This window comes from Dipteris shenzhenensis, chromosome 4, assembly GCF_047967505.1.
Source record: "Dipteris shenzhenensis isolate YYH24624 ecotype China chromosome 4, Dip_SZ_1.0, whole genome shotgun sequence".
Lineage (NCBI taxonomy): Eukaryota > Viridiplantae > Streptophyta > Polypodiopsida > Gleicheniales > Dipteridaceae > Dipteris > Dipteris shenzhenensis.
The window spans coordinates 25,530,627-25,554,853 of record NC_141599.1 but is presented as its reverse complement, the minus strand read 5'-3'; the positions used below and the strand labels follow the sequence as shown (position 1 = coordinate 25,554,853).

General features: G+C 43.1%; 1 protein-coding gene across 4 annotated transcripts in view; it reads right to left on the bottom strand.

Moving 5' to 3' along the window:
- Positions 1–595: 595 nt before the first annotated feature.
- The window catches only part of LOC147902641 (malonyl-CoA decarboxylase family protein), a 40,670-nt gene continuing 17,038 nt past the window's right edge, over positions 596–24,227 (bottom strand). For 3 of the 4 annotated variants that reach the window (XM_087373272.1, XM_087373271.1, XM_087373274.1), the window contains 12 exons: positions 24,060–24,180; positions 23,732–23,927; positions 23,451–23,595; positions 23,264–23,354; positions 14,816–14,874; positions 14,606–14,683; positions 4,096–4,179; positions 3,764–3,930; positions 3,328–3,456; positions 1,832–1,904; positions 1,148–1,233; positions 596–1,067 (listed from right to left, as the gene is read on the bottom strand). In XM_087373272.1, the coding sequence (XP_087229398.1) occupies positions 956–1,067; positions 1,148–1,233; positions 1,832–1,904; positions 3,328–3,456; positions 3,764–3,930; positions 4,096–4,179; positions 14,606–14,683; positions 14,816–14,874; positions 23,264–23,354; positions 23,451–23,595; positions 23,732–23,927; positions 24,060–24,180 (1,341 nt within the window). In that variant the 3' untranslated portion in view covers positions 596–955. The remainder of the gene's footprint in view (positions 1,068–1,147; positions 1,234–1,831; positions 1,905–3,327; positions 3,457–3,763; positions 3,931–4,095; positions 4,180–14,605; positions 14,684–14,815; positions 14,875–23,263; positions 23,355–23,450; positions 23,596–23,731; positions 23,928–24,059; positions 24,181–24,227) is intronic. The other variant, XM_087373273.1, reaches the window with a different exon arrangement.

Sequence of the window (24,227 nt, the reverse complement as noted above, 5' to 3'; positions counted from 1 at the left end):
GGTTGGCCTGTTTGGGTCGGCCAGAATGATGCTGCTGGTCGGTTTTTTCGGGCAGGCCCTTGGGCCTGTAAAAGGCAGGCCTTGTGGCCTCATTTCATATCTTCTGGAGTAGCACTTCAGGGAGCAGGAAGGAGCAGCAGAGCAGCATCAGTTGGGCCTATGACCAGGAGGTGACCTGGGCTGACGAGCTGCAGACTTAGCTCACAGAGGGCTGCCTACCTAGGCTGACATACAGGGCAGCAAGGTTGAGAAGATCATTATGGACTGAAAGTCTACAGACGCTCGAGGTGGAGGTCGTGGGCTCAAGTCTAGAGATAGCCGGCAGATAGGAGGACCTTGTGGTAAGATCAGAGGACCACACCATTGGTGGGACTATGGATCTATCTCTTTTGTATTGTGTCCATAGCTTTGGACGGAAATATATTATTTTGGTGGTTTCTCTATCTGGCTGGCTCATTGTCTATTGATGAGTTTGCACATCTATTCTATGCAAATAAGTTCAAGAAGTTTGTGATTCCACACCCCACACCACACTATGTGAGCTCCTGGGCAATTCTATCAGTCTTCCACTGTGCGTACCCTCTGTTGGGTCATTTCTAACAAAATAGTGATTGCATAATTCATGGATCATCCATTGGCGTGTCTTATTTTGGCCGGATTTCCAGCCTTAACATGTCAATACTGTCCAATTATCACAGATATCCTAGAAGCCATCTGCAAAGATAATACAATATGCAGGAGATTTCCAGCACAAATGTCTTGTTATGCTAACATAGGCTTATTCAGTAGAACCCTGTAATATTACATATCTCAAAATGCAGTTTCGTCCTTTTTGAGCCTGCGCAGATGAAAAATGTGAGGTAAAATCTGATATCAATTTATACAAAAGTCTTTATCATCACCTCACAGCACCAAAATTCGGGTACCAGACACCTGTTAAAGACTCGCTTTTTTTCTAGTCATGAGGGACTCCAAATGCTGGAATCAGAATTTCTTCTATTGCTGGTGAAGCGGACACAACACCTTTCTCAAAATATAGTCGACTATTTTCTTCAATTTTGTCCAACCTGAACAAGACCCCAAAAAATTAGTGACAGTCTTGTCAATTTTAATTTAAAAAATGCAATCAGAAGATTATGCAAGGCACCTGTAGACATAATTGACCATAATGCCTGCACTTTGCCTAAGACCATGCTGAGATCGATCCCCCATCCAATTCAGCCTTTCAATACCCTTCAAACAAAACAAAATAGAATATGAGAATTACGCTTTAAAATAAGCAGAATAAAGTCATCCAACCAGGCCTCAAAACATTCACCCTTATCATCAATACGGAAAAACAATAGAGATGAAGCTGAAAGCAACATAATTGAAGGTATTGAGATTTGATGCTGCCAGGGAACGTTAGAACAGCCTAATGATCGAGACAACTGAGATGGTAGTCTGTCTGCGAAAATCCTAAGAATAGTTGAGCACTTTGAGGCATGATAATAAAAAACCCTTTGTTGGCTTGATGAAAGAGACATGTCCCTTGTGTTATGGCCTCTTCCTATGTCCTCTATCTTTAGATCCGAGCTTTACATTATTTGCAGGAAACACCTTGAGGCAAAGGCTGATGTGCATGTTATGTAAGTGAAGGTATGCAATACAGCATCAAGAGCAAGTCCTACATGCAGACTGCTCAAAAAAAATTCCCAAACGAATCCAGTGATTAAAATAATAACAAAAGCTTGCAAAGACAGTAGAGATGTAAGAAGCAGGTCAATAAAATGCAGCACCATTCCATTTGTTACGATTTCAACAGATGAGAACAATGCTATCAGTCACTTACAGCTCCATTCTGTGCATGAAAGTTGGTAACAGCATCAAGTGCCCTACCCCGCTTCTTTTCCTTCAGCAGGTATCTGGTTGCAAGATCCAATGTCATACCCCCTTCTCTTTCAGTTCAAGAGCTTCCTAAAGATGTATGCCCATGTTTCTCCTCATTCCAATGTTACATGGGAAGCACAATAAATCCTATTATGTCATGGCTTTTCCAACTTGACAAAGTAAGATACATTAGCAAATTCTGAGAACAATGTAGTCAGAGTTTCATAGAGGACTAGTCCGATTATACACCACAGAGAATGGGAAAAAAAACTTTATATACGTGATTCCTTGTAGCATGTGATAAGAAGGCAGACAATGGCCAACCTCTAAGTTACCATGCAGCTAGAGGACCAGAAAGGACAATATGTATTTGATCAAAGACTGTAAAGAAGCTGAGACCATCCATTGAACAAAAAATGCAGATATTGCGCATCAACTTTTTTTTTTTGTGTGCATGACCTTTTGCCATCACTTTATCAAAGTGTGCCTCCATTTTCTTCTGACGGTGGTAGCTACTAAGGACAAGGCGTCTATCAGTGTCATATGGATTTCATCCAAGATGCTGTGTAATCACATTGTTGCAGGACTGTAGGACATGGCCCGCACCTGTATTCTGAATACATGAGGCCAGCCTTAATTGCATACAGGCACCTTACATTGAAGACTTATGCTGACTACAAGGTGCAGAGGTGACACTTGAGTTGGCACAGTAGTCAAGATAAAAGATGTAGCAAATACTAGCATGGCAAACCATCTGATGATCCAAATGGAACAGGTGGTGACATTGAAGGACAGGCAAATGAGCAAAATAGGAGAATGTATATATAAGGCCCTTCCTTCACATTGAGAAGTGCTCTCATAAGGTAAAGTGTATCTCAAATCCTAGCAATGTAACCCTATGACATGGGAGCTAGACAAAGCAAGGCTCACCTGTAAGCTGACCGCAAAGTGGATGCATCCTAGAGGCAAAATCTTTTTAAAATCTCTTTAAACACACCCTGCAAGAATTTTGAGACACATTTCTATCTCTATATATGTAATCTAGTATAAGTCAGTTAAAACAGATGGCATGCAATTGAGTTCTGATGTCCCATTTGAAGAACGAACATCTTCCTAGAATTCAGAGGGACAGTCCTATTCACATATCTGTGGTCTGGATTCAAACAGATGACATTTTTTCCCTTCTACAACCTGTACCTATGGGTTCATCAGCTTCTAATATGCCTCAATTAGTTCTAATGTTCACATTGTGTAGCATGCAACCAATTGTGCAGATGCTGATAGTGTCCGATTCCCTCAACATGCAGCTTGTGTGATGTGTCCTTTTGTTTCTCGTTTGTGCCCATTTCCCTTCTTGAAGTGCTTTAAAATGTGCCTGTGTTCCTGTGTCCACTGAGTAAGTGTGACCATGAGATAATTGCCACTGGGCTGCCTGCAGCATAAAGATTTGCCACATACCTTGCACACAAACGTAGTAAAATGGGTTTGATGGCTATCTGTACTCGCTCAGATTTAGTCCACTCATGCACTGGCGATGTAAGCAACTTCAACAACAAAGGTACAGCATTGCTATCCTCAGTCACATCCCTACATTGTGAAAAAAAAGTCAAGAGTGCTGTCAGTTTCACCGAAGACTTCAGAAGACAGATAAAAATCATCCGCTAAAATGCCCATGGGATACAAGACAAGAAATTTGAACAATATTTACTTAGATGCTCCAAATGTTCATCACTACATCATGATACGATAAAAACTTATTTTCCCCCCCTTCTATGTCTATATCAAATAAAGGAGACAAACAAACTCCAACAAATTAAACAGATTTTTCAACCAATTACAACCTGCTATTGACGACAGAAAAAGTGAAATTTGGCAAGCATTCTAAAGCCCTTACTCAGAGGCCTCTGAGAGCAGTTTTTCTTCGGCAGGAGTAAGTAAGGCTTCTCTCAAAATGCTTGTGTCACCCATATCTTGTTCACTTTTTGCAAGTGTGGCTTGTGATGCTAATTTTGATAAAAGCCATGACATAAAACCAGGAATTGGGCTGAGAGTTGCAAAAGTCTGTACCAAACAAATGGAAAAAAACTTAGTAAGGTCCTTGTAGACTTCCCCTTAATCCTAAAGATAGAAAACGTTATCTTCTTATTAAATGCAACAACAGGAGATTCCAAAACTTGACTGGAACTAGGAAATTGTCCTATAAGGGGGACCGGACAAAAGTTTAACCTGCACTGCTGGCATCTCTTGCTGCAGCAGTCTGACAACGCGTTTGATGAGAAACTTTCCGAGATTGATACCTGCAAGACCTGGCTGGGTTTCCAAGTATGAAACAATACATTTAGATATACAGATGACCAACAGGGATGCACTCTTTTTTTTTGCAAAATAGGAGACCTGAGCGAGCAGATAAACTTCATGGCACCTAAATTGCAAACAGTTCCTTTGCCGCTGCCTCAGGTCCAAATGCTATGGCAGTGCCTTGAACGCTAATAGGCATGAAAATCTTATTTCGGAGGGATATACTCATGCTGAAACTAAAGGCACTGCAAACATTTGTTCCACACAAAGTTTTACTTTAGGACAACAACTAAGTTTTGTTTGATGTTTGTGGATTTCAACTCCCTATATTGTTGAGCCTGGAAGGACAAAATTTCCGTACAAAATCATAAAGATTCAGAATATTTGGAGACACATGTGGCTTTTGGGTCATCTGCACATTTTTGCAGGACCTGGAGTAAAGAGTTCTTTTTGTCCATCAGTGCAGAAGGCAATATTTGGCATTGTTCTGCCCCTGGCTGGCGGTTTACTGCCTAACTAGCGTTCTTCTCCCTTTATTAAATTTCATTCATTGTTTCTCCTATAAGTTGATTTGGCAGTATTGTAAAGTTTACCTTAGATAGCTTTCAGACTTCTCGCAACCAAGGTGACACCTAATAGTTCACATATCGATGAGGTTACCAAAGGGAATAAGTATTAGCGTGTAAAATTAATTCCAATCCTAATAAAACACTAACTCTGATTCTATTAAACTGAATTACCACGGTCAGCGCTCTTCATAGGTTTCCTGTCATCACAGCCTCATCGCCGAACCATCCTTGAGCTTCCACCATGGCCATGGCTCCAGATTTCTCTCATGTATTAGATCTGATATGATATGATTATGTTGTATTCATTGTGGGTGATGATGCCTGATTAGAGGCTCCACCCTTTCAGCTCGTTGTATAAGGCTTCTTTCAGTCTCATAGACCCTTGGGTCTTTCGATGTCACCACAATGTAAATATCCTAATTCAAAGTACAGTTGACCATTTATTTGATCATAATTAAAGAGTTTTATATGTGTTAATTATGGTCAAAGAGTTCTTTTAATGGTCAAAGAATTGACTACGGTCAAAGATACTTGACTCTGGTCAAGTAAACCTGACTTCAGTCGGGGAGACTTGGTTTATTACCAAGAGGGTTAACTACAGTTAACCAGAGAACTACAGAGCTGACTACGGTTAGAGTGTTGACTTCGGTCAACAAGACTTGGCATGTGCCAAGAGGGTTAACCACGGTTAACCAAGATGTGCCAACTTCGGTTGGAGAGACTTGGCTATAATTAAGGCGCCTCGACCCTTGGTCAAAGCTCCTTAATTATGATCAAGAGCGTTGACTTCGGTCAACCAGAGAATAAATATATGTTTTTTATATTTGTTATGTGTGCACATGTGTTCAGTGGGGATGCCCACCGTGACTAGAATTAGTCCACAGTGTGTTATTTGCATGCAAAGCGCTAACAATTAATGGGTGCCATGGTGGTGCGCTTTAATTAATTGTTGCAGGTACTAGGAAGAGTTATTTTCCTAAGCGCTACGGGAGCCTAACAAGCATCTAGGACGCGGTTCGTGTGACCAAGTGCTTCGAAGAGTCCAGAGTTGCCCTTAGTGGCATGTAATTAGAAAAGTAATGTAGAAATTGACAAGTGGCTTGTTGCCAAGAAAGGGAGCCTGAGAGCTCATGTAATGATTCATTCATTCACGTTTTGGATTAATGTATGAACAGCTCTACGCTGAACTATGTACTTCATCTTCTCTCAAGTAATAAAATCCTTCGGGGCGGTCCAGCCCGATTGTTGTCCTGGGCCCTAGTGTCTCTATTGAGAGAGGGAGAGAGGGAAAGAAATGAGATTGTTTCTGCTGTCCTTTTCGAGGGAAGGTTTACATTGGTATCAGAGCCAAGGCTCATAGCCTTCTCAGGTTGTGACGATTCAGCAAGAGAGTAAAGATCCGACGTTGACTCAGTGGCGCTCTGACAGAGACACGTGCGTGAATGCTGACGTGCAGGCAGGTGATGTGACAGTTACTTTTGGTTAGGTTAACGGTGGTTAGTTGACTCAGGTTAAGGGTGAGGTTACCCTTACTAGTCTGGTCAGCCTAATCAGATCACAGCTAACTAGTCTGAGCAGCTTAACCAGACCAGACTGGTTCAGTTAACCAGATTCCAGTCTGGTTCAGTTACTTCAGAATCTAGTTAATCTGGTTAAGAGGTCTAGTCACAGACTAACCAGACCAGAACCAGCTAGTCTAGTTAGAGTAAGCAGCCGGTTATCCATCTGGTTACTGTCACCACAAAAAAAAAAAAAAAAAGACAGTTGCAGAGACTGTTTCTGCTAGCAGTTTTCAACCATCTGAGAGAGTATTTACTGTCAGAAAAAGCAGAAAACAGAGAAAAATCAGAGATTTGCAGAAAAAGAGTATGCATGCCTTTGAGCAGTGAAAAGAGGGCAAAACAGATACTTTTTGAAGTCATTTGCAGTAGCCAGAAAAGGGGCATACAGCTTTAAGTTTATGCCTTGAGTTGACAGCCCAGTACTGGCATAGATTGTGAATGCAAGACACCTCTTGTTGAGGTAAATTTTCTCTTTGAAAAGCAAAGACATCGTGCATCAGTTGCATACACAGTGTGGGACGAGTTGTAAGAAAATGGCTCAATCACCTATCCAGTGGGATTCACAAGATAGGGATGTACATCCAAGACAGAGAAGTGTGCAGCAAACTTAGCAAGAATTTGAGCAGATGGTACGCACTCGTATACAAGAGATGGAAAATCTCAGAAAGGATCCAAGGGCTCAGTATTTGTTTCAAGCAGAAGCTATGCCTAATGCAGCATATGATGTGCCAATGCCAGAGGCACACTCTCGTGTACAGCCAGAGAAAGAGAGATCTCATAGGGGATGGTCTCATAGCAGGAAGAGATCGAGGCATCATCACCGATGTCCCAGTCCTTCACCGTCTACCTCGAGCTCGACTTCTGTATCTTCTTCTTTATCAGATAAACCAGCCAGGAAAAGAAAGAAACACAAGAAGTCTAGGAAGAGAAAGTCTTCCAGAGAGACCAAGGAATTCAAAGAGGGAGGTAAATCTGTCAAGTTTATGACCTACAATGGACAATATGGTCATACAAACAAAGCATTGCAGTTCATCAGGCAGTTTGATGCTGCATTCAGTACAGAAAAGTTTTCAAAATCCTCCAAATTAAGAATGGTCAGTTTACACTTGACAGCGATAGCTAGTGCATGGTGGAGTGCACAGACCACAGATGGGTCAGCCCCAAAGAAGTGGAAGGACTTCAAGAAAGCCTTCTACCAGCAGTTTATGCCTAAACAGTTTAGAGATCATGTTCTACAAGATTGGGACAGTTTGCATATGGATGCAGGAGATACAGTGGATGTGTACAACCAAAAGTTTTGGGATGATTATTTGCAGGTTGCACCTTTCAAAAAGATCTCCAAAGGAACCCAAATGAGAAAATACAGAGCAAGTCTCAGTCCAAGAATCCAGGCAGTAGTGAATGCTTTGGATCTCAAAGAACATTCAAGACCTTATGCATTCAGCTTCAATAGCTAGTCTTGTGCCGTTACAAGATCCATCTACAGTACTATCCTTGCATGCAGGACGTGCTGAAAGAAAGAAAACTGATTTTTCAAAATCAGAAAAGAAAGAGTATCCCAAGGTTGAAAAGAAAGGGTTTCAGCCTCAGAAGCTGAGGGGTACTCAGTTTTCAAAGACTTTATAAAGGCAAATCCCCATTCACTCCTGAACAGATAGCTGAGTTTCGCAGAGATGGGAAATGCTTTAAGTGTGGGAAAGAGGGGCATGTGGCTGCCCAGTGCCCAGAAAAGCCTTCAACTTCGAAGGGAAAAGAGGCAGAGAAGCCACGGGGATTGCAAAAGCCAATGGCAGGAGGAATTCCTGACATACTGGGTCATGTTTTAAACCCAGAAGAACGAGAATTGCTGCTATCATGGGGCAAAGTCAGAGACCAGCAAGCGCTGATTTTATTTGATCCAGGGGCTACTGATAACTTCATATCAGAGGACCTGGCCCTGAGGCTGGGAATAAAGACGGAGGAGTTGGGCAGGGCTTTGGATGCCGATCAGATGTTCTGTGGGAACCCTGTGCCAGTCACTCCCTTGATAGGGAAGCTCTGTCTTCATGTACAGAGTTATGTGGATCAGGAAGACTTCTTCATTTCTCCACTGAAACATCATGATGTAGTCTTGGGTATGCCTTGGTTTCATCGCAAGGCAATGAAGTTGACTCTTCCTGAAAGAGTAATGGAGTTTATACATAGGGGCAAAGAATATCGTGTGGTTGCTAGGAATAGAGGGGAAACTATTCCCATTGTATCAAATAGTTCTGTTGGAAAAGAAATAAAGTCTGCAGTTTCAGCTTACATGATTTTTGTAAAAGAGAGAGATGTGGAAATGTATGTTGAAACAAGTGAGGCAGATCAAAATAAATTTGAGTTTATTGAAAATTTTAAAGATTGTTTTTCTGACGCTTTGCCAAGGGAGCTACCCCTTGAGAGACCTGAGGATCATGGCATAGAACTCATTCCTGGAAGCGAGCCACCCAATAGGCCCCCATACAGAGTTAGTGCAACTCAGCGAGAAGAGATTATGACTCAGGTGCAGGACTTATTGTCCAAGGGGTTCATTCAGCCCAGTTCTTCTCCTTTTTGTTCCCCTGTACTGCTAGTACAGAAGAAAGATGGCTCATTCCGTATGTGCGTCGATTACCGCGTCCTAAACAAAATGACCATCAAGAATAGATTCCCTATTCCGTGCATTGATGATGTGCTGATCAGTTAAATGGAGCTTCAGTTTTCAGCAGGATAGACTTAAAGAGTGGCTATCACCAAGTGAGGATACAGCCTCAGGATGTGCACAAGACAGCGTTCCGCACTACTTTTGGGTTGTATGAATATCTGGTGATGCCTTTTGGATTGACAAATGCCACAGCTACCTTCAATAGGATGATGGATCGTATCTTCCGACCCTACAGACAGTTCACTAGTACCTTCTTCGATGACATAATTGTCTTTTCTAAGTCCGAAAAAGAGCACAAGGAACATCTTGCTATAGTATTTCAAGAGCTGAGAAATCATCAGCTCTATGCAAACAGCAAGAAAAGTGAATTCTTCTTGGAAGAAATCCATTACTTGGGGCATATAATATTCAAGAATGGGATACAGATGGATCCAGCAAAGATCCATGCCATTCAGGAATGGCATGAGCTGAAAACTGTGCATGAAGTTCGAAGTTTCCTAGGCCTGTGTTCTTACTACAGAAGGTTTATCAGGCATTTTGCGGACATAGCTGCTCCACTCCACAATCTTACTAAGAAAAATGCAGCTTTCAGATGGGGAATTCCTCAAAAGACAGCCTTCACCACACGGAGACCGACTACAGAGCCAATCTTAATCGTTCCAGATTTGTATCAACCATTTGATGTGGATTGTGATGCTTGTGGGGAATGTGTTGGAGTTGCATTGCATCAGAATGGTCATGTAGTGGCCTATGAGAGCAGGAGACTCCGGGATGCAGAGAGATATCTGGGAATCTATGAGAAAGAATTATTGGCTGTAATCCATGCCATCCATACATGGAAGCATTATCTTTTGGGTGCAGATTTTACTGTTAAAACAGATCACCAAAGTCTGAGATACTTTCTAACTCAGACAAAACTTTTCGAGAAGCATATGAAATGGGCAAATATGCTGTCAATGTATCATTTTCAGATTGTCCATACCCCAGGAATTCGAAACAGAGTCGCAGATGCCTTGTCCCGAAGACCCTAGGTCAATATTGTGACTATTGCTTATCATTAGGTCCTAGAATCATTAGGTCCTGGAAGGCATGAGGGAGCAATATGCTAATGATGCAGATTTTGGTGAGATTTTACAGCAGATGCATGAGGGGCAGTCCACCAGTGACTATTCCCTGAAAGATAGGTATCTAATGAAAGATGACTGCCTATGCATCACCCAGGAGATGAGGAAAAAGATTCTGGAGAAATGCCATGCACCTCCCTATGCTGGACATAGAGGAATTACAGCAACAACTCTAGCACTAGAGAGAGATTTCTTTTGGCCAGGGATGCGGAAAGATATACATCAGTTTGTTACTGAATGCCTTACGTGTCAGAAAGTGAAGTATGATAGATGGAAGGCACCTGGCCTACTTATGCCTCTTCCCGTGCCTCAGGCACATGGGAAAGTATTACAATGGACTTTATTTTTTATTTGCCAAGGTCAAAGTTAGGGAATGATGGGATTTGGACTATCATTGATAGATTCAGCAAGCAAGCTCATTTCATTCCGGTTCGCAAAACCATAAAGGCAGATCATATGGCTAAGCTTTTCATGGCACAGATCTTTAAGCATCATGGTATGCCTAAGTCCATTGTTAGTGATCGAGATCCCAAAATGACCAGTCTATTCTGGAGAGCTTTATTTGATAACATGGGGATGAATCTGAATTTTTATTCTTCTTTCCATCCCCAGACAGATGGTCAAAGTGAAGTAGCAAATTCTACAGCATTGGATATGCTGAAATGCTACGTGGGTGACCAAGGTTCAGACTGGGAAAAGTACCTATCATTGGTAGAGTTTGCTTACAATAATACAGTACACAGCTCTACAGGGAAAGCCCCCTTTGAGGTCATTTATGGGAAGGTGATTCTGCCACCTATCCTGAGGACCAAGGATGAAATATTTGTAGCTGATCAGTTTGTGAGAGACCTCCAGACAGCTTACAGCCAAGTTCGCCGGACAGCAATCGAAAGGTCTCAAGAGAAACATAAAAGAGCTGCAGATAAGCATAGGAGACAGTTAGATCTCAAGGAAGGAGATTGGGTACTTTTGAAGTTTGAAAAAGCTAGGCTCCACAAGTTTAAAGGCAAACAGAAAGTGTATGCAAAGTTATCTCCCAGATACTATGGCCCTTTCAGGGTTACATAAAAAATAAATGAGGTTGCATACAGGTTATCATTGCCAGAGCATTGAAGGATTCACAATGCATTCCATGTGAGTCTTCTAAAGAAATTCCAGGGGCCAGTGCCTACAGAGCCAGTATCAGAGGATCCACCAGAAGTGGATGAGCTGGAGGAGGTCCTTCAGCCAGAGCAAATTGTGTACCATACTGTACGCAAAGGCCCTCAGGGCAAGGAGTTTTACAGGTATCTTATAAAATTGAAGAATTATACGGCATTAGATGCCAAGTGGATGGACGAAGACATGTTATCCGATCATCCACAGCTTTTGGATGTTTACAAGGAAGCTTTTCAGTTGAGGTCAACTGAATAGAAGCCGAGGGGATGTCACCACAATGTAAATATCCTAAGTCAAAGTACAGTTGACCATTTATTTGATCATAATTAAAGAGTTTTATATGTGTTAATTATGGTCAAAGAGTTCTTTTAATGGTCAAAGAATTGACTACGGTCAAAGATACTTGACTCTGGTCAAGTAAACCTGACTTCAATCGGGGAGACTTGGTTTATTACCAAGAGGGTTAACTATGGTTAACCAGAGAACTACAGAGCTGACTACGGTTAGAGTGTTGACTTCGGTCAACGAGACTTGGCATGCGCCAAGAGGGTTAACCACGGTTAACCAAGATGTGCCAACTTCGGTTGGAGAGACTTGGCTATAATTAAGGCACCTCGACCCTTGGTCAAAGCTCCTTAATTATGATCAAGAGCATTGACTTCGGTCAACCAGAGAATAAATATATGTTTTTTATATTTGTTATGTGTGCACATGTGTTCAGTGGGGACGCCCACCGTGACTAGAATTAGTCCACAGTGTGTTATTTGCATGCAAAGCGCTAACAATTAATGGGTGCCATGGTGGTGCGCTTTAATTAATTATTGCAGGTACTAGGAAGAGTTATTTTCCTAAGCACTACGGGAGCCTAACAAGCATCTAGGAAGCGGTTCGCGTGACCAAGTGCTTTGAAGACTCCAGAGTTGCCCTTAGTGGCATGTAATTAGGAAAGTAATGTAGAAGTTGACAAGTGGCTTGTTGCCAAGAAAGGGAGCCTGTGAGCTCATGTAATGATTCATTCATTCATTTTGGATTATGTATGAACAGCTCTACGCTGAACTATGTACTTCATCTTCTCTCAAGTAATAAAATCCTTCGGGGGGGTCCAGCCCGACTGTTGTCTTGGGCCCTAGTGTCTCTATTGAGAGAGGGAGAGAGGGAAAGAAATGAGAGTGTTTCTGCTGTCCTTTTTGAGGGAAGGTTTACATTCGAAGACTTTTAATAACCTTTCTTTCTTTCTTTCTTTCTTTCTTTCTATACAGACAACAAATGGCAGGCTGGAGCTGGTATGGGAGCAAGTACAAGAGCAGGAGTGAGAGTTGTATGGAATGAGCTAAATGAGCTAGAGGGAGCTCTCACGAATTGTGGGTGAGCTGAAGAGTAGTCACCCAGCAACAGAACTTTCTTTTCCGCGACAAAAGTGAAACAGGAGCACGCAGGAGAGTAGGAAGCAAGTAGGCTGGATCGACTAGCTCTGATACAAGAATGGAGATGGATTGTGAACATAAGAGAACAAGAAGTGAACACAAGTGAACTCCAACTGAAATGTTCAACCAAATGAAGTACAAGTACTTGGTATATATAGTCCAAGTACTAACACACAAAATAGACTAAGTCCTAGTCTATCCTACACCACCATATCATTGTATATCTCTACAATTGTTTGGGTATTTCTATAGTGGTGATGTGGTGGATGACTCGGATTTCACACTCTCTTTTCCTCAGGCTAAGTGGCAGTTTTGTTTGGGTTTGCATCACATGTCTATTTGGCGTGTTCTCACCACCATGCTGCAACCTTCTGTATTTTTCTGCTTTCTCGTTTGCACATCTTTATCATATTTTACTTCCATGGTCGTGGATTCAAGAGCATGGGAGTCATTTCTAGAACCTTGACAAATCCCTTTTTTGGTGAAAGGTTTGTCACAGATGCATCTCGAATAGTAAACTCCCTCTCAAGCAGCAGGTTTTCTTGTGGCACTGTTTGGTACGCACATTACTAGTGGGCTCTTTGTTGGCTGCCAAGCGTACAACTTGTTCGGCTTGCCCTTCTTGTTCACATCCGAGGGAGATGATCCTGCATCTGCTCTGGACCTGCCCCGTTGCTCGTGATTTTCTTCCTGGATCAGGAACTTATCTTCCTGCTCGTTTTCCTACGACTCCTTTTGGCAGGCAGTTCTAGTTGAATGGTAGATATGCCTCTACACCAGATTATGTTCAGTTATTTTGCTGCTGTCGCTACTCGGCTTTCTAGTCATTATACCATGCCCGTAACATTCATTTGTATGGCACTCTTCGGTGGATGTTTATCATTTCTTTCATTAGTCCCTACATCAGTCTCTCTAAGATGCACATACTCTTGGCGATCTTCCTCTGGCCCATCTAGAAGTGTTTTACCATTGTTTTTAGTTTTGAGTAGCAGCTGCTCCACTCTAGGACAGCTATGAATATTTCACATTCTTCTAAATGGCATGCTTCTTTTTACAAAAAAATGTGTGCGCGCGTGTCCATGCATGCAAGGGTGCTGTAGTATGTGCATGCGCATGCGCAGGGCTGTGTGTGGATGCAGATACAAGAAATACGTTTGGGTGGATGATGCAGGTGCACGCATGTGACCTCGTCTGCACATGCAAACTCTTATCATCAGTTGGATGTCTGGTGCATAAGTCGCACATATACTATAGCAAGGATAACATCAGGATTCTAGATTGATTAAGATATTGTTGGTGATCATGTATTCTTTCAATGCTGGTGGGAAAGCTGGACAACAGACTCTAGGTTTTTCTCAATGTGTAAAATTAAGACAATTTCTTTATGTTATTGGAAGGAATGACAAACAACCTATCTTGGCACTCCTTCATGGTGGGTATTTGTACCTTTTCAATTTCAATGGATAAAATGCAAACCTTACAACCTTGTACATGCACATGGTTGGAAAAGCTACATTTCAATATTTCAGTTATTTATCGACAGGAAACTTGTAGAATCCACATTTGCTCTAGGATAAGAGAAACAGAAGTTTCACTGTAAGCTTCCCCTTGATCAATGAGAGCTCATTTATTCACCATCCTCATTAAAAAACATATGCGGGCTCTATATGCACGGTTACATAAATACATGCATGAATGGACATACACCTCCAGAAACACAGGTATAACAATCCAGCAATTGACAGAGTTGATTACAGTAATAAGCAGGCCATTTAAGGCCCAAATACCAAGCCATATTACAGTCAGTCTATATCGAAACGAAACACTTACGAGTTCTACTCAAATCTTTACACTGCAGATCATAATGTCATAGCCCTAGTGCATTTAGTGCATTTACAAGAATTCAAACATGAGAGATCGATAAATATGATATATGCACCTGAGTCGATGAGATAGAGTAGAAAAGAGCAACTGTAGCTTCACATTCAGGTATGGGTGACTCATCCCAGAGAACGTCCTTAAATTTACCATACCAAAACACACCAACATTAGGCAAATGAGGGTTCCACTTCATCAGAATTTACTTAAGCAAACTTCATTCTCTGCAATAATTAATTCATTAGCCTTGATGATTTGCTATAAGATCTACCTGTATGGACTCAAGGATTGTATTAGTCAAAGCTACTTGTATAAATATAAGAGGTTCTCCTGCAATATCAACAAAAGGTTAATCTTGATTAAGAAAGAAACATATCAAACCAAGGTCAATAATTGTTCTTCTTAATTGCACACTTCATAGTACAAAAAAACACCTGTTAACATCATTAATGAAGTGTCCACTTTCAAGCACAAGAGATACTTATATTATTAGTGTAGAGGTTGAAAATTTTAAAAAAATCAGCAATAGAAATGGCATTAAACCAGACCTTCTTTCCACCTCATCCCTGTCCCTACATTGAAGCTGTTCTTCACTGCCTACTTATTTTCCAGAGGAGAACCATTCTTCTCAATCAAGCTAGGAATTAGCGTGTCCTCTTTCTCCAAAAAAGAGCTTCTTACATTATTCTTGCAAAGTTCCATACAATGACCAGCTATGCACTAGGGTATAGGCAAAACAAAAAGACCAACTGTTTGCAGTGTGCATCTCCACATTCCAGGTCGATTCCCGAGGTAACCTAGAGCAGACAGTATGGGGCACTTGTACAACCAACAGGTTCCTTGATCTGTGAGATTGTGAAAGGTGCATGCAAGCTAAGCCTTGCAAAAATGCAAGCAAAACTCTAAGCTCCTCCTAGAACCTTCCCTACTTATGCTCCCAAATCAAGCGCAGGTTTAGAAATGCCCACCCAGATGTTCATTGAGGTAGCAAGAGATGAGTCTGCTATACACATCACCACAACATGCAACCCAGAAGTACTAGGCCATGGTATCAGCCACCATCCCAAACATCATGTAGGCAGGAGAGACGCTATGACAGGATTAACGGGACCTAGGTGATCCCTTAATGGACCCTCTCACAATGTATGATGGGAACCTCTCAGAGTGTATGATGGGGAACCTCCCTTTGCCTCATAGAAAGTATTGGATGCTCTCTCAAAGCCACGCTAGCATGCCCATGTGAGCATCCAAGGTGCCTACAGAAGGTCAACCATGATCCTAATAAATTGAGCTACCAGATATCACTAGAAGCAGTACTGTACAAACTATTGGGCGGCTCATGTGCAGCAATGTCTTGTGGTCCTCTCCCCATTAGCTTTAGCCAAAAGCCAATTGGGGAGGAGTCAATGCACAAATAGACAAAAGAAGTAGACCTTTTGAGGATAGCGATGGGCCAAATCCAAGTCTAGAATTTAGAGAGAAGGCTAGCCAAAACCTTCTTCTATAGGCAGAACCTCTGATGTGAGGGTGGCCAAGGAGAGGAAGCAACTAAAGATGTTTATCAATGCAATACGAGCAATATTGGAGAAGGACATTGTCTCTAGTTGTGAGGCTTCATCCGGCCGAACCAATGCATGTCGGGAGTTGGTGACCCTCCCATAACTAGAGTCTCCATTGTGACTAGCACCAGAGACTAGTTGGGTCGGCGAGGTCAATAGCCCAGCACTTCCTTCACAACCACCTTAAGCCTCTACCAATGTATCTCCTCCAAGCATGAATCTATTGCAAGGAGCCTTTGCTGGGCCAGGGGGGGGGGGGGCTCTCGTTGGAGTGCTACTACGTCCAATATCATAAAGAACACGGGGAGAATGATGGTTGCCTATCACCCTCAAAAGAAAACATGTCCCTGAAAATCATACCTGCCAATGTGCAAGCCAATGATATATGTGCGGCCCAGTCTCGCCCACCAAGTCCATAGAATGGTGGCATCGATCTCTGCTCTCCAAGGACCAACTGCATATAGATGTGAGAAGTTGGGGAGTAGAGCAAGCTAGGATCTGAGTAGAAATCTCATTAAGGATTGTTGGAATTTGGTAGGTCACCTCCCCATCTGTGAGACCCCAAATGAGGAGAGCATGGGGAAGGTGCACCAAGAAGGTCTCAGATATGCCATTGGGGTAAACCTGAGAAAGAAGCAGGGATGCCACATGGGCAGCATGCTAGCTTCCATGTGGGCAGTAAAGACTGCTTGAAAAGGTGTTAGATGGCAGCGACTGGAGCTGATGATGATATGATGACAAAGCAACTAATATCCGGCACTCCAGAGGACATGCTATCCTTACATTTAAGTCGCGAGATTTACGGAACAAGCTTCTTCGACAATCTTACAAGTTGAAAGGGACCAAGATATGGATAGCTGAAGAACTTACACGAGCTCAATTGAAGAATAAGGCAACGGAATTAGCTAAAGTCAGGGCTGCTAGGAAGGATGGAAAATGAGCAGTTTACCGTGAAGGCATAGCACTAATCAAAGAGTTTAAATCCAAACCAAAAGACTCTCAGTCTTAAACTGATGTATGGCTGATTACTCTTTCAGAATACTATGCAGGTACTTTAAATAATTGGGGTTGCTTTTGCACTCCTTGGGAGCTGCCATATGCCCTCCCTAAAGCAGATGTACTAGATGGCTTTTTTGCTGTCACATAGACTTGTTGCTTCGTGGACTTCAGGAAGGCATTTGACACAGTTCTGCGATTCAGATTGTTTCAGAGGATTCGTCAGATGGGCTTCAGTGGAGAGATACAGTGGGCTATCATGGCTTTGTATGAGAGGGTCACTGGTCGGGTTCGGACACGTGAGGGGCTCTCAGAGGAGGTATGCAGCACGATTGGGGTGAAGCAGGGTTGCCCGCTCTCTCCTACTCTCTTTGGATTATATATTGATGAGCTAGAGATGTTTGTACAGATGACAGGCGGTGTGGGCTCTACTCTCTCAGGATCCTCCATTCCTATCCTCCTGTATGCGGACAATGTGGTTCTCATTTCCTCTACTGCTCAGGGCCTCCAGGCACATATTGAGGCACTCCACAGGTTTTGCCAGGACAGGGGGTTGACTGTAAACCTTGGCAAGACCAAGGTTATGGTTTTCAACACCTCTGATCGTATTTACAGCACGGATGAGTTTTGCTTCACTTATGACGGACAGCCCATTGAGCTTGTTAGAGAGTACACTTATTTGGGGGCAGTTTTCAGGGGACCGGTCTTCACCATGACATATGCAGCACGAGATAGGATTAGTAAAGGGTATGCTTCGTTGGCTCATCTTGAGCGTCAGTGTTTTCAGTCCCACTTTCAGCATCCCGATACGAAATCCTTGCTTTTTGATACATTGGTGAGACCAGCTGCGATGTATGCAGCTCCTTTCTGGGCAGGAGACCTCGGCGCTGCAGATTGGAGACGAGTAGAGAGGTTACAGATCATCATGTTCTCTCGGCTCATTAGGGCCAAGGCTACAGTTCCGCACGAGATCATGCTAGCAGAGTTTGGAGCTACTCCCCTTGCATTGGATGCAGCGTTTCAGTCGGTCATGTATTTGCACAGGGTTAGGGAGTTTGGAGACTCAACAGCAGGCAGAGCTCGGTTGCCATGGTTAGCACTTGCATCTTCTATGGAGTTGGCACGATCTGGGGCCCGATACTGCTGGTACTTCAGACTCACTAGGTGGCTCACATCTCTTGGACTAGACATGGATAGACTACCTCCCTTCCGATACAGCATGGATGCCCCTCATCTCGAGTTGACTCGCCACGAGCTTAGCCAGGTCACGAGAGCAGACTTGCTGCAGCTTCATACGTATCGCACTTGGATTTATCCCACACAGCTTCCGACGAAGATGGCCACATATCGTGACCACTTCCTTCGGATCTCAGAGAATGGGTTTGTCATTCCACCAGGCTATACAGGTATCCACATGTCCCACTCACTGAGGATTGCCCTTGGCCAGCTTAGAGTCTCTTCGCATCAGCTCGAGATAGAGGCTGGTAGGATGCGACGCATGGAGGATGGACGGCGACCAGGCCGAGAGACCAGGATCTGCCCTTGTTGCACCATGGGAGAGGTGGAGTCAGAGGAGCACTTCATTTGCAGATGCCCGCTATATTATGAGCTCAGAGGTAGATTCCACTGTCTCTTCACGGATGGCTTTGGACCTCTCTCACGAGTGATGGACTACAAGGATCAGCATTGCCTAGCTCTTTATGTCAGGGAGGCCTCTATGCTTCGACGAGACTACCTCAGAGACCATCAGCACAGACCGGAGCGTGATAGAGCCCAGCCTGATAGAGCTCAGGCACACGCTATACCAGAGGACAGAGACCAGGAGGAGCATGAGGAGGTCAGAGCTCACACAGGACACATGCCTCCACCCTGTGGATGTACATATGAGATAGTTTGTAGACGCCGCAGGATCTTGTTACATAGGGGACGTACTCGCCGCTTCATCTCCAGACGATCCAGGATGATGGCAGCTTTTCGGAGGAGACTTACTCATGGAGATCTCGCCCCACCAGCCGCTCACCTCACCTTTGCTCAGATTTGTACTCTCATAGCAGGAGGCAGAGTCGATGGACAGGATTTCCAGTATTATTTTGGTTCTCAGACTCCGTGACACCTGGACTTGTATCTTTGCATTGGCATATTGTACTCATCCCCCCATTTTGCACCCAGGGGCGGTTTTCTTGCATCTAGTTTACTTTGTATTTAGGCTCAGATTTGACATTATGTACTTTCACTTGCATTGTATTGCGTAGCACTTAGATGATATTCGACGATGCCTCTTCTTTGTGGCACGTTGATTTTGTGCTATCTTGTATGCAGAGTTCTTGATGTCCCATGGGCCCATTTTGGCCTTTAGTGGACAATAATACACTTTCTTTCTTTCTTTCTCTCTCTCTCTCTCTCTACAACATTGATCACTTACTGTTTGCACCTCTATCTCTACAACATTGTGATTATCTGAGAGAGAGCAAAAGGGAAGTGGGCTGCTTATAAGATGGCAAAGTGATGATTCGAGAGGGCAAAGCAGAGCACAAGACAATGTCGGGCCTATGGGACGGGAACATAGAGCAAATTTGAGTATGGTGTTGTGGAGCTCCAATGGCACCCTTTGGTCTAACCCGGGGGGCTTCTCAAAGACTTACAATGACTGAGATGTGGTCTTCTATATTGAGACACGTAAAAGTACCTTCTCAGAGACTTACACTGACAGAGATGTGGTATTCTCAGAGACTTACACTCACAGAGATCGCATCCTTTGGTCTGACCCAGGGGACTTCTCAAAGACTTACACTGACAGAGATGTGGTCTTCTATACTGAGACACATGAAATTGTCTTCTTTATCCTCATCAATAACTGCGAGCTCATCTCGAATGTCAGTAATCGTTGCAATATGAGCTGAAATAGTTTGACATTCCTGCATGGACAAGTTATTGAGCTTATTATTCAAAGCAATGCTTCTTGCTTCATTCTTCACATTCCACATACTTTTCACTCTATCCCAAGCTGACTTTGAAGTCTTGCAAGACTTGATAGTGGACTTAATGTGAAGACTCACAGACAATGTAATCAAAGACAACGCTTGGGCATCCCTGCAATCAAACCTCTTCTGATCCTCCGTGGGAGCGGTAGTAGAAGACTGAGTGGTAGTGCTCGAAGTGGATGATGCACTCGTGCTAGGTCCAGTAGGTCTAGCCTCATCACCATTCACAATGTCCCATAAGCCCTTTCCAACCAAGATATTCTTGAGTGTAAATGACCACAAAGCATAGTTGGGGCCATCCAACTTGTCGGCCTCAGTCATGGTCCCAAAATTCTCTGAAAGAGACATGATGCTGGCTCAAGAATACCTGCAAATAAATCTGCAAAGAAAGGCAACAAATGGGCACCTGAAATGCAACTGACTGCTATGCAATCACTTCAATGGCATATACTGATAGTGGCTGCTCTGAAATAGCAGTAAATCTGTCCCTAAAGTGCAAAAATCTGCCCCGAAAATCTGCTCAATCACAATGCCCTTCCGGGATACAAAATGCAATCAAGCACTATCCTTCTGCCCCAAAAAATACTGCTAAATTGCAACCAAACAATGGCTCAATGCAATGCCAAACAATGGCCCAAATGCAAAGTACTTCTGCCCCAAAAATCAGCCAAGCACTCGCTCAAATTGCAATATTCTGAAGCACTTCACGTGCTAGAATGCAATCCCAACTGCAAGTAGCTGTCAATGAGTCTCAAGACTCATAAATGCAAGCTGAGTAGGCACCAAAAAGGCTTGTTCCAGCCACAAATCTTGCACCCAACACAATGGGAATCCAAATGCAAGTCTGAAAGAGCTGCAAACAACCTGTAGAAGTTGTACCCACTAAAAACAAAACAGCCTCAAGCTGTGTAACACTGCAAATGAACAATGTACCTTGCAATGCACTTGCATCATACGGACTCGGAATTGCCTTCTGACAAGTCGTACGGACTCCTGGCACTGTCATGCAGCTCTCCATACAGAGTCATACAGCCGTATGGACGCCTGCACAACTGTACGAACAAATTTTGCAACAAAAAAAATCCCATCCGAAATGGTGCAGGACGGGTCCATTTGTTTGCAGGTAGCTCTGAAATTTTGAAAAACGTCAAAATCAGACCTCAAAATTCAAAAAACAGCCGATGGAGTGTTTCTGGCGATGAAACAAGGCACCAAACTGAACTAGAGAAAAATGTGGGCTGCCGGGGTCAAATGCGAGCTATGGGAGCTGAAATGGAACAGAATTGGGCAACAAAGAACAAAACTAGAGCACCAAGCTTATGGGAGTCTGAAAGCAAGCGCGGGAATGGACTGTAGTGATGGATGCTCTGATACCACATGTAGGAACAAGAATGGAGAAGAGTTGTGAACACAAGAGAACAAGAAGTGAACTCCAACTGAAATGTTCAAAATGAAACAATACAAGGACTTGGTATATAGAGTACTGGTCAACCATATAGTTGACTTATGGCCTACAACACCATATCATTGTAGATATCTCTACACCCTCCCAGGCATCTACACCCTGCTATATCAAATCGTAACAATCCTTTTTCTCCTTTCAGAGTTTGAATACCGAATACCTAGAAAGTTCAATACTAATCAGCCCCCATGCATTTAACGTAGCCCCTTTTGGGTCTTGACATTCCCTAGGCACATGCCTTAGGCATACGACTAAAATATAACCTGAACTAATGCGCGCATGCAAGTTCATAGCACTTTCTAATCACCTTGACAAAACAAATCCTTGACCGGAACTAATTCAACAGGCATAACAACCAGCTATTTACATTTATATGCATTGCCAATGGTCTCTCTAAGGATTTTCTATCACCTATCCATCTGAGGTCCTACTATATTCCAACTACAATGCAACTTCACATGTGGATTGACCCAAGAGAAACACCAATATGGAACCAAGTACCAGTACTTTGAAAAATGATTCACCCCACCTCCTTCAAATAAGAGGCAAGTCTGTTCTAGTCAACAGCACGTACCAAACCTTAGCTCATAACAGGTGGAGTATCCAAGCATAACCCAAAACACATAGCCAATGGGACACGACTAATATCCTAGGTGATGCATCGATTCATCTCATTGCAATGTCGGATAAGATTGGGATCCACATCTCCATGCTGAAAGCAGAGAAACTGATATTATAAAACAGGTAGTATGATCTTTCACCTACCCTGATTGTTCTTGGATTTTGAGTATGCAAAAGGTTTAAGGCATGAGGAGTCTAAGCCCAAGTGTTAAGAATTTGACAAAGGAAAGGTATTAAAATCCTAAGAGAGGCTCATCACAGAGATGTAGAGGACCACGCAGAAGCCTGTAAGCTTATCACATAGGCAAACAGTCCCATAACAAGGCCCAAAAGGGAATGGACCAGCCCACACCTGCCATGTACATGCATAAAGCTATGTGTTTACAGACCTATAAGCTTGTTGCCTAGACATCCAATGCCTTACTCACCAAAGGTGTTGGCGCAGTATGCATGCAATGGTTTTCTTACATATATGTCACAGGCAATGAATACAAATGTGTACCCCAAAACAACGTCAGCCGTACAAGTTTGGCTGAGAGTAATGAGGTGGGTAGAAAGTTGAACTGCTATGTTTGGAGGGAAAAAACTGCAAGGAAGGAGGACCAGGGAAACAGCTGGAGAGGAGCGGGTGGAGTAGCTGCAAGGGAAGTCAAAGGCAGCTGCAAGGGGTGGCTGGAGGAAGGAGGCGGATGGGTGGAACCAGGGCTGAAAAGGGGTGTGGCAGAGAGTGGATGGAGAAGAGACGATGAGAGGGTCCACAGGCAGGGGCAGCTAGAACACGGCACAAACAAGGGGAAACTAGTAAGAGGCTGCAAGAGGAAGAGCAACCACCAGAGGAGATGGCTCAGAGAGAGGAGCTGCAAGTGAGGGATGAAGCTGTGGTGGCGAGAGAGGGAGGAGCAAGAATGGTTCTCATTGAAGCATTGACTTCAATCTCTCAATGGTTTTTGCACTTGAAATGCAGCCAAGCTTTTGCATAACGTATCAGATTTTCCATAATGGGTGACCAAAGGCAAATGTTGAAATCTTTCTTGCTACTTACCAAAAGTAACATTTGACTTAACATCTAGCTAAAGATATAGCCAGCACATTTCTCATACCTGGTATTGAAGGATGAAAATATCCAAAGCAACGACGGCCAAATCCAAGTCTGCGCTTTAAGTCATAGAGATTGGTAACAGGATGAACAGCCTGCACAAAGACATGAATGCCAGGTCAGGTCAGATGTGTGGGAAGAGACACAGAATATGACAGAAAGGAGCTGATGTGTAAACTCCCATTCTTCACCTCATACGCCACTATTTTTTCTAGCAGTGATGCAGGATCATTCCATGTTATTTGATGAAGTTCCAAGCCTGCAGGGCTTAAAGCTGTCTCTAAGACCTCTTTCAACTCGATATCTAAGGCACGAAACGATGCCAGATTATGTTCCCTGCCATAATAGGAAATGAACTCAAAGGCTGGATGTTTCAAAAGAATAAAAGCCATCCGAAAGTGATAATACAGAAAAATACATGGAATAGTTCATCACATCAGCAGGCATGCTGATGCATGTTGTGTATACATACTCAATCGCATTCCTTAAGTCAGCACGCAAATCAGAAAGGAATTTTAAGCCGCCAGCCTGCCAGTTCAGTCGCTTGAAAAGCAGTGCAGAAAGTGGTGTTAGAGCAGATCGCAAGTTTTGCTCTGTACGATAAAGAACTGTTGAGCTTCCCTCGTGGTTTATTTCACTATCATCTTCTTCGCCTGAGTGGCCAAAGTCTGAAGAAAAGTAAAAACTTATCAATACTAGAAAACCCTCCTAGTCATAGGCACAGAAAGTTGAACGAAGTTGTTATAGCATTGTTGTAGCTAGCCTGTTGCAAACTGCAAATAAAGTCTCAAAGTTACTACCATGTTGAAGAGTTAAATAGTGCTGCATGAGACTTTGAATATTAGCCCTGTCTACCCCATACTCAGTAGCAAGTATGTGAAGAGCATGCTGTCTATTGGCCAAATCAAGTTTTTGGTATTCCTGTATGCAATTCGATATGCTAGTCACATCCCCCATCCGAGAATAGA